This window comes from Vitis vinifera, chromosome 9, assembly GCF_030704535.1.
Source record: "Vitis vinifera cultivar Pinot Noir 40024 chromosome 9, ASM3070453v1".
NCBI classification, from domain to species: domain Eukaryota; kingdom Viridiplantae; phylum Streptophyta; class Magnoliopsida; order Vitales; family Vitaceae; genus Vitis; species Vitis vinifera.
Genome location: NC_081813.1, coordinates 13,485,941 through 13,497,725, shown reverse-complemented (window position 1 = coordinate 13,497,725; position 11,785 = coordinate 13,485,941). Strand labels below are relative to the sequence as shown.

Genomic DNA, 11,785 nt, shown 5'->3' with positions numbered 1-11,785 from the left:
GCAGGCTCAAATAGCAGCTTGGCTAAAGAATGGATGATAATTAAAAGAAAAAGAGCAGTTTCTAACTTTATTTTTCCTTCTGTCTAAACATTGCAGTGAAAGAAACTGAACTAATTTGTGGTAATATAACCTATAGAAGCATCAGAGAGCATGACACAAAGTAAGGCAGGTATGTGCACAGAATTCAGATAAGAAAACTAGTAGGCATAAGGGAAAATTCATAACTTAAGAAACGACATTTTGCCAAAAGTGTACATAGGAATATGGGTGTCATGCACACACATACCGTTAAACAACAACTTTCATTTCATTTTTTTTTTTTCAATTTCAATGAGTATTTTGTCCATTCTCAACCCCTAGACCATACAAAACCCCGGCATATTTCTCCAGTGAGCCACTAAAGAAATTCTCTTTCAACTTCCTGAATGTACAAGATGTGAGCAAACTATCTGAACCTGCCTGGTGGCATATACCAACTCTCTCCACTTCCAACAACTCCGCAAGCTTGTTCAATCCACCATGAAGGCTATTGCAGAACTTCATCAAATGCTTGATATCATACAGCACTGGGAAGTACATATTAATCAAATTAAAGAACCCTGCTTGCGTGTCCGGCAAATTCTTGCATGTCAAGAGCTTAAGCAAGTATCCGAAATCATACCCACTATGGAAAGTGACCCAATAAACATTATCATTCAACACAATCCCTGAAGACATCAGGAGCTCCCCAAACCGCACTGCATCAATGCCTTTTTCATTGTTTTTCATGAAATCGATACCGCTCTGGCGCAAAAGCTCAATGGAATCATTCGCAAAAACGTCCTCGTTAACATTAAATTCACGAAAATTGAACTGCCAAATGCAATACTTATCAGTTCCACACGTGGGCAGGTTCCCTTGCTCGTCGGAAAATGTAAGTCCCATTTGAATCAGTTTCAACATATCCACGTTATCCTTCAGAGTCTGATAATGATAATCATTGCTGTTCTTGAAATTACCCACCGGCCGAAGAACAATCCCTGGAAACTCGGTGTCCATCGCAATAAAAGGAAATTCATCCACAATTCCTCGAATCAAAGCGAACTCTTCCTCCAGATTATCGTTCCAAACCTCCCGAATCTGAATTGAATCGCTCTTAGGCAGAAGCGACATTTGTTGGGCACAGACACGAATCTAATCGAGAAATTACCCCAAAAACCAGGGCCCCAAACAAATCATAGACAATTAAAACCAGGAAACCCTAACGGGGCTATGGTAAATTCGTCTGGATCTGCAAAAGCCCCAGCAAGATCAGCCAAAAAATATTAAAAAAAATTAACCAAAAAAGAGAAATGAAACAACAAAAAACTGCATAGATTTACAGATCTCACGTACAATATTGGGCTTTGAGGCACAGATCTAAAGGAAAAATACAGAAATGAGAATCTAGGGTTTGAATCTCGACGGCCGAGGAGGATGAAATATGGATTTAGGATCAAAACAAGAAGGAAGGGAGGTGTTTGGCTGCCGGGAAAAGTTCGTGAGAGAAACTTCTAGAGAGAGAGAGAGAGAAAGGACGCGGCTTGGCTTGGGTCCTTCCCTCCTTTACCTCCTATGAACATGGATAGAGATAGAAAGGGAGAGAAAAATTAAATAAATAATATAATTAATTAATTAATTAGTTAATAATATTAGAAAAGAAAATGCGAAAACAAGGCTCAGAGTCAACATTTAAAAAAAATTATTTTTTATTTTATTTTTTTAATTTTGGTTACTTTGCAAAATTTATAATAATAAAAAAGACTAAAATCTTCGTGGAAGGAAGATGGAGAATGGAGATTGAAAGGATGAGGAGAGGAAAATTCCAAATAAATGATTTTATATATATTTATTAGAAATCTTTAAAATAAAATGCGAGTGGGGCCCAGGAGGTTGATTTGAGCTGGTTGAATGGAAGATTCCAATCATGGGTTATGTGCGGGCGAGAGGAGGAGGTGGCTTATGGCTCCTATCCATTCTCTTTCTCCACCTCATCTTTTCTATTAAATATCCTAACTCTAAGTTCCCATCGATTTTTTTTTTTTATTATTCAAATTTGATTACAACTTAAATTTAACTTAAATCTAAATAAGATTAAAAGTGTATTTGGTAAAATTTAGTACTTATTATTTAATAATTTAAGTTAATTTTAAGTTAAATTTTATTTAAGTTATTGATTTAAAATTTATAATTTAATTTTTATTTTAAGTATTAAAGTTATTTGATAAATTAACTTAAAATTTATTATAAATCATCAAATTAATATATTTATCTTCATAAATTATAATTAGAGTAAAGAAAGTAGTAACAATTGAGATTGTAAAATAGTAAAATAGATAGTAGAAATAATTAGGGTGAATGAAAGTAGAAAGATAAAACAAAAATATGAATTTAAGAATGGATTATTTGTTTTTATTTATTACTTAAAGTTATTTTTTTGCTTTAAATCATATCATTAAATTATTTTATCAAACATATTTAATTTAATTAATGATTTAAATTAAGTTATTATTTCACTTTAAGTTATTAAGTTAGTTTACCAAATACTCACTAAGTATCATTAAATTATTTATTTTTATTATAAAATTATTTATTTACTTTTAGAAATATTTGATTAAAAAATAATATTTCATGTTTTAAAAAAAATAATATTTCATGTTTTAAAAAAAATAATTTTTCATGTTTTTTAAATTTACTAAGAATTTATTGACTTATTAGGAAATGAGCACGATCCTAGGCTAGCCTAATTAAGAATAATGTCGAAAATGGCATGTAAGAACTACCATAAAAGGCTAGTCTCGTGATAAATCTATAATAGGTAGCAAGTCACTGCCCACAATTAAGGACATCTCTCATTTCAACGAAAGTGTTGGATAAAATTGACAATTTACAATCGAAATTTAGGGTGTTAGCGATGCTCGAAGCGAAACACAGGGTCGAAAAATCGATGAGCTGATGTTTTGAGAAAATCGACAAAAAAACGACAATTTATCTCCAATATGTCGAATTTTGGCAATAAATCATCAAAAGGGTAGAAAATGGTAATGTGAGAGCAAAAAGTCGGAGATATATTGCTTATTTATCAAGGAAAAATCGACTCACTAATTGATTATATTAGTGGTTGACTATGGTAAGTTGCTTTTTTAGCTTACTTTGGGATTTAATTTGGCTTATGCAATGACCAGAATTATAGTTGTGTATATTAAAGTGGTTGAATGCTCAAAATGGTTTATTAAACGGCTTAGATTAAATTTAGCCTTGATCTAACGACCATAAACACAACCATGTTTTTTAAGCTAATCCCAATGGTCAGCTGCCAAATCCAAGGGTCAAGATTAAATCTAGCCTTGATCCAATGTTTGGGAAGCGAGTCCAACGGTTATTTGAAAATCCAATGGTCAAATTTCATCCAAATTTTGATCAAACAACCACAAATGAATTATAACGTTAAAATGATCATCCAACGGCTATTTTGGCCCAATTTTTTTTCTATAAATACTTCATTTTCCAACTATTTCATCCTCAATTTAATTGAAAGTATCTTGGTTTCATATTACTCAAATTTTTTTTATGATTATTCTCCAATTTTTATAAAATTGGGAATTCTATAATGAAATCAAATCTTTCATCTAGTTTCATAACGAGTGTGCACTTACAAAATTCACATTTCTTATCGATTGACACAATATAATTAAATTTAATATTGCAAATCATATATACATATATCAATTTCTTCGACAAAACAACTTTAAAATATATATTATACTTCTAAATTCATTTGTAAGAGTTTTTTTTCCTTACATTTCCATGACGTTTGATCAATTTTTGGCCTACCAACATTTTATGTCAAAATGTTAGTCGATATATCTCTAATACATTCGATATATCCATAAAATTGAAGTATTGATATATCTGTGATTACCAATATTTTTATCCTTGTGGTGGATTAGGTGGTTTTTGGTAACTACCCTTTTTCATTTTCTTATTTATCATTTTTCTTTATTTAATAACCTGCCCATTTGAGCATTCTGGTGCCATTACCCTATTGTCTCTTGTACAAATTGTAGACTAGAGTAAACTTTAGGAGAGAGACAACAAAAACTAGATACAAATATCCAATGGGAGCACACTATCATTCCCCTCAATCCCAAGTCATATTCAATCTATTAAGGGTTTTAAGTGACGCTAGCCAACCATGTTTAGCATCTTAAATGAAAAAGATAAAACCAACTATTGTGAGTACCAAGACAAGGGCCACATGGTGGAAAAGTGTCAACTACTAATGTTAGAATAAGATGATAGATGTATGCATCTAAGGCTCTAAGCTTTTAGATCTAAGCACATGCAAAAGTAAATAAATTTTTTCATAAAACCTTACATCTTAGTGATAAAAGGCATTTCTTTTTATTTGGATGTTATCAAATCCTATTCTAATTGATTCATAGATCTCCAATATATAAGTGAAACAGATAATATTTTGTTCATAAAACTTTAGATCTAGGTGCTAAAAGACTTTTTTTTTTTTAATATATTGATGTTCTCGTATCTTATTCCAATTGATGCAACAATCTAAAAACTATGTGTTTTCCACTTGATGACTATGTCTTTGATCCTTAACACATGTGTAGAATGGCTACACAACATAAAGAGAGAGATGGTGGCTACAATTTTCTCTGAAAGAGTAGAGAGTGAATAGAAGGATTGATTAGATAAACTTAACCCTTAGATGGTTTATATAACTTCTCTTGTGGGCTTAAGTAACTTAGGTCTATCATGTGTTTGGGTTACTTAATCTCACCTATTAGATCCTAATTAATTAACTAACTTTAACAAGATTCAATTAATTAATTAGTCAAATGTAAAAAAACCTAGCATAAATAATAACAATTCTTATATAACCTTACATATTTACTAAAATGCACTTATACACATATTTGATTAACTCAACCCAATTTTCCTTAACTCTTTATGCTAACAAATAGTATGAGCTTGGGTAGGGACCACTAGGACCCATAAGAAAATATTGGCTCCTTCATATCCCAATTTTGAATTTTTACTCAACATTTCACAAAAGAAAGTCAGTTGCACTCCAATACCTTATTTACATCAATTGATTAAATCCAATTTAATCAATTTCTCTAGTCTATGACCTTGTATATACAAACTCTCCACAAATTGATGCCCATAATATAAGGAGGTAGTAACTATCAACCTCTCAAAATCATCTCCATAACCCTTGAGTCTTAGATCCTCTTATTTTGTGATCAACTAACATACTCTAATTCACAAAGGATGTACATCAAAGTCTACTTAAGAAATTACTATGGTCATATATTTTATGATCATAAGTCTTTAAGATCACCTAAAGGAACATTTTGTCTAAGAAATAACTGAGCACCTTCGGTTATCATCCATAGGTCAAAGCCACTAAATACTTTCAATAAATACTTTCTTAAGGTTGAAAACTCATGCAGCATAGTAGCTTAGTGAAGTCATGAAATCAGATAATCAATGTCATAACTCATTAATAAGTCTAATTCAATGTATAACAATAGATACTAATGCACTTACTATGAGAAACTCATTCCAATGACCAAGACGAGTCATCCCTCCAATTAGGAGGTAGTGCACTATAATCTTTGACTGATTGCCTAAATTCATGAATTGATTATGAACTACTTATCATCTTGCAAGAAACCTATGACTTGGACTTTTAATGCAAGTCCAAATGTACTCAAATCATGTACAATGTAGGTGATATGAACGTGAATGCTCAAATAACAATTAATAAAAAAATGATACAAATGTGAACCAAAAATCATAATAAATAAATTTTGTAGGACCTTAGGTGCTACCAACTCTCCTAAAAGCAATTGCTATTAGGAAATATGCATACCCTAGCCTTATAGTGCATTCATCCAAGCGTTAACGACGAACACAAGGGGAGTCGATAGACGTGGCCAACCCTTCGATCTGCCAACAATCTCCCTCCCAGCGACACCTTTAGGGTTCGAACTCATGACCTCGACTCCATTACCACTTGTAAGACCTTAGGCGCTAGCAACTCTCCTAACAGGAATTGCTTTTAGGAGAGTTAGTAGCATTTGAGGTTCTACAAATTTATTAGTGAAAACTTATTCAGTTATATCATGACAATTCTTGAGTAAACCTTTTTAAAGTAAAAAAAAAAAAATCATCTAGTGGTTGTAGTTTAGTGGTAAGAATTCCACATTGTGGCTGTGGAGACTTAGGCTCGAATCCCAATAACCACATTATAAATTTATTTATTTTTTAGCTAATACACACTAATTTTTCCAAATTTTGAAAGTAAAACAATTTGTAATATTAAAGTTTCATGATCTTTTATACAAGTCAACAAATCAAGTGATGGTTTATTGTGTATTATTATGAGTATGGAGTTCAATTGTTGCTTATATAAGTTATAGTAAAATAATTTTGACTTGCATGCTGCCTAAGGCTTTTTACCAAGCTTTAATATTACTATAGCTTATTCATTTATGAACTAATTCCAAAATTTGAAAAATTGAAAGTAAAATACTTAATAATATTATTTTCCACCATTTTCTTATACATCAAATTAGATGATGATTTGTTGTGTTTTTACCAGAACACCCTTATGCATATATATAAATAAGAAACCCAAATATCCCTCAATAAATGTGGCACCAAGGGCCCATAGGAAAATATTGACTCCTTCATAATCCAATTCTAAAGTTGACTCAACATCCCACTATTGAGACTCAACTACACTCCAATATTGTATGATATTAAAAGAAAATAATAAACTTGAGTCTATGACCTACTATCTACTGCATGTAGACTTCTATGATTCAATGCCCATAATCTAATGAAATAGATGCTATAAAGCACTCAAGATTAACTCTCCAATCCTTAAGTCTCAAATCGTCATATTATGTTATCAATTGACATACTCTAACTCTTCAAGAGCATATGTCAAATTCTAAAGGAAATACTACGATTGTAAATTTCTTAATCACATATCCTTAGGATAACTTAAGTGGACACACTATCTCAAACCCATGAGATATCATGGTGCTAATTTTGAGAATATTTGTTGTGACTTACCTTTATCAATAGTGACCTAATCCATAGAGAATATATGACGACCTTAAGGTCTCACCTGTAGGTTAACATCAATAAAGACTTCAACACTAACTCAATATTCTTTCAAGGTTGAAAAACATATTCAACATAGTAGCTTAGTGAATCATGACTACCCAATAACTAATGTCATGATTAATCGTAAATCCTATATAATGTGTAGTCATATACACTAGTGAATTCATCATTGGAAAACCATCATGATGACCAAGACAAGTCATCCCTCCAATTAGGAGGTTGTACACTATAGTCTTTGATTGATTGCCCCAATCCATGAACTAATTATGAACTAATTATCATATTGCAAGGAACCCATGGCTTGGATTTTCCATGCAAGTCCTAATGCACCCAAGTCATATACAATGTAAGTGATATGGACATGAATGTTCAAATAATTATTTATGGAAAAAAAATAATAGAATTGTGAACTAGAAATCATAATAAATAAATTTATTAGTGAAAACTTATTCAATTATATCATGTCAATTCTTGAGTAAACCCCTTTTAAAGTGAAAAATCATCTAGTTGTTTTAGTTTGGTAGTGAGAATTCCACGTTGTGGCCGTGGAGACCTAGGCTCAAATCTTAGCAACCACATTATAAATTTATTTATTTATTTAGCTAATACACACTAATTCTTCCAAAATTTGAAAGTAAAATAATTTGTAATATTAATTTTCATGATCTTTCATACACTTTAATAAATCAGGTGATGGTTTATTGTGCACTATTATGAGTGTGGAGTTCAATTGTTGTTTATATAAGTTATAGTAAAATAATTTTGACTTGCATAGTGCCTAAGGCTTTTTATCAAGTTGTAATAATATTATAACTTATTCGTTTATGAACTAATACACACCAATTCAAAAAAATTGAAAAACCGAAAAATAAAATGAGTTATAATATTAATTTCTACCATTTTTTTTTATACTGTCAACAAATTAGGTGAGGGTTTATTGTGTTTTTACCAGAATGCCTTTATGCACATATATAAATATGGAACCCAAATATCCCTCAATAAATGATGCGCCAAGGGCTCATAGGAAAATATTAGATCCTTCATAATTCAATTCTGAAGTTGACTCGACATCCCACTACTAAGAATCAACTACATTCCAGTATCCTATAATATTGAAATGAGATAGTATACTAGGGTTTGTGACTTACTATCCATTGCATGCAAACTCCCTATGAATTAGTGCCCATAATCTAATGAGGTAGATGTTATCAACCATGCTAGATTACCTTTCCAATCCTTGAGTCTCAAATCCTCCTATTATGTGATCAATTGACATACTCTAACTCTTTAAGATTATATGTCAAATTCCAAATGAATTATTATGACTATAGATTTCTTGATTACATATCTTGAGGATAACCAAAGCGGACACACTTTCTCAAGCCCATGAGATGCCTTGGTACTAATCTTGAGAATATTTGTTGTCACCTACCTTAATTAGTAGTGACCCAATTCGTAGGAAATATATGCTACCTTAAGGTCTCATTTGTAAGTTAAAGTCATTAAAGACCTCAATACTAGCTTAATATTCTCAAGGTTGAGAACCCACTTAGAATGATTACCCAATAACTAATGTCATGATTAACCATAAATCTTATTTAATGTGTAACCATACACACAAGTACATTCACCCTTAGAAGATCATCATGATGACCAAGACAAGTCATCCCTCCAATTAGGAGATTAGGAGGTAGTGCAATATAGTCTATGATTGATTGCAAAAATCCATGAACTGATTATGAACCAATTATCATCTTGCAAGGAACCCATGAATTGGATCTTCTATGTAAATTCTAATGCACCCAAGTCATATACAATGTAAGTGATATAGACGTGAATGCTCAAATAAAAATTAATGAAAACAACAATAGAAACGTGAACAAAAAATGATAATAAAAAAAATTATTAAGGAAAACTTATTCAATCGTATCATGTCAATCTTGAGTAAACCCTTTCAAAGTAAAAAAAAAAAAAAAAAATCATCTACTTGTTGTAGTTTAGTGGTGAGAATTCCATGTTGTGGCCATGGAGACTTGGGTTCGAATCCCAACAACCACATTATAAATTTATTTATTTTTTAGCTAATACACACTAATTCTTCCAAAATTTGAAAGTAAAATAATTTGTAATATTAATTTTTATGATCTTTTATACAAGTCAACCAACCAAGTGATTTTTTATTGTGTATTATTATTAGTGTGGGTTCAATTGTTTCTTATATAAGTTATAATAAAATAATTTTGACTTGCATAGTGCCTAAGGCTTTTTAACAAGCTTTAATAATATTATAACTTATTCGTTTATGAACTAATACACACTAATTCCAAACATTGAAAATTTGAAAGTAAAATGATTTATAATATTAATTTCCATCATTTTTTTTGGGTACTTGTCAACAAATTAGGTGATGGTTTGTTGTGTATTATTATGACTTTGGAGTTAATTATTGCTCACATAAGTTATAGCAAAATATTCTTGACTTGTATAGTGCTTCAGACTTTTTATTAAGTTATAATAATACTATTAATAACATTTAGACTGTATGTCCTATTTTTGCATTTTTTTTTTTTTTAGTTTTATCATATATTGATAAAAAAAAATGTTATTTTTTAATTAAATTCAATTAAACCGACATGAGGTAGTGCACCATAGTCTCTAATTGATTGCTCAAATCCATGAATTGATTGTGACTACTTATTAACAAAAGTAATTAATTCTCCATATGTTAATGACTTGTAAGAAATTCTACCATTATGAACATTTCTTATTCTTTGTCTAACTTTTTTTGCAATAAAGTGGGTAAACTAGATATAAATTTTTCTTTCCAATAATAACTTCCACAATCATGTCTTGACATAACTTTGACTAAAAACATGTCTTTATACCACTTAAAATCTTGAAGTTTTGAACATTTAAGATTATCAAGGATTTCAGAAGTTTTTTCTTGAAAATAGACTGGATCTCCTATAAAATGTTTTGTTATTGCAAATATTAAAGTATTGACAACGTCTTCTTCAAATGAATATAAGTCACATGTATAACTCAAATAAAAAGTAAGGCAACGATAACTAAAGTTAAACAAGTTATGTATTTAAAACTAGCACTAACTAAGCATCTTTAAAAATATAAAGATGCAACACCCTCTGAAGCCCAAATTAATATACATGAATTAATCTACAACATCCGACTTCTAATGATCATAGAGAAAAGACCATAAAAACCTGGAGAATATTCCATTATTTAGAATTGTAAGATTTATTCATATGATTAAAATTGAGAAAAATAAAAAATTAATAAAAATCAAAGAAAGTCATGAAAAATGAATGCTATAAGAAAAATGGTAGCATTTAATTGTTAAAACGAATTTTATCAACCTAGGATGCTTAAGAAGAAATTTGAAAAGCAAGAAATTATTTTCTATTGAAAAATAGAATTAAAAACATGTAAAATTATGAAAAATAGAATTTGCACACTAAAGAGAGGAAAAAATCAAAACTGCACGCTAGAATGAGGAGTGAAACATGCACACAAAAGAATTACACATTCAAGAACACAAGTACATACCAAATTGCGCACCAAAGAGAATGAAGGGTATGCATAGAAGGATTGTGCAATAAAAGGGACATGCCATCTTGTACAACTGAAAATGCACACCAAGGATCAAAAGCGATAATTGTGCACTTTAGCACGCAATAGGAGGACCCGTACTTGAGTGTGTGCAAGGAAAGAAGAGTATGCAATTTAAAATAACGTACTAAAGAGCATCACATAATAAAGATTGCACACTGACGAGGAGAAGAAGAACATACACTATGATAGTTCACTAAAAGGGGCCTAAAAGCACATGCACTAAGCGTTGCGCACCAAATGGGGCACCAATGTGTGCACAAAAACAAATGCACTAAAAGAGAACTAAAACTATGCATAAGAATCACACAATAAATAGGGGACCAAACTTGCACACTTAAGGGGTATGTTAATAAAATTCTCAAAGAACCTTACGCATTAAAACATGCGTAAACAAGATGTGCGCAAACCAAGAATTACGCATCTTCTAGGTGCACAAACACCATTGGATGAACATAAAGGAGCAGTAGAGACTAGAATGCACACAAATCGACCCCTACCTGGACAAACATTGGTAGAAAATAGAGTTGAATTGCAAGAAGAAGAAACTTGCACAATTTAGAAACATAAAGGTCATAACAACACCAACAAAATCTAAATCCTAGTACGCAATACAAAAGTTGAGTGCAGTCCAATGTGCAAACTAGGAAACAAAATACGAGCATAAACCAATTGCACAAAAGAAGAACTGAGTGCAACATAGTTCAAAAAACGAGAATATCAAGTGCAAAACAGGTGCACAAAAGAATGGAAACACGTACAGATAGTGCACAAAACATGAATGACTCATAAAAGAAAAACTAAAAACAAAAAAAATCCAAGATCCAATAAGTAAATAGTAAACAAAGCTTCATATCATGCATTATCAATAAGCTTAAAAACAAGCAAAGAAACCAAAATGAACTTAAAATAAGAACAAAAACATGATTTCTAGACATTAAATACAAAAATGAATCCAAATTCAGGTTATTATTAAATG

At 30.9% G+C, this 11,785-nt stretch overlaps 1 protein-coding gene across 1 annotated transcript; it reads right to left on the bottom strand.

Moving 5' to 3' along the window:
• Window positions 1-201: 201 nt before the first annotated feature.
• Window positions 202-1,604, bottom strand: LOC100250028 (probable CCR4-associated factor 1 homolog 7). The gene is made up of 2 exons (XM_002272129.4): window positions 1,375-1,604; window positions 202-1,270 (listed from the first exon to the last, which is right to left on the bottom strand). The coding sequence occupies exon 2, from the start codon at window positions 1,150-1,152 to the stop codon at window positions 328-330; it is 825 nt and encodes a 274-aa protein (XP_002272165.1). The 5' UTR covers window positions 1,153-1,270; window positions 1,375-1,604; the 3' UTR covers window positions 202-327.
• Between the last annotated feature and the right edge of the window lie 10,181 nt (window positions 1,605-11,785).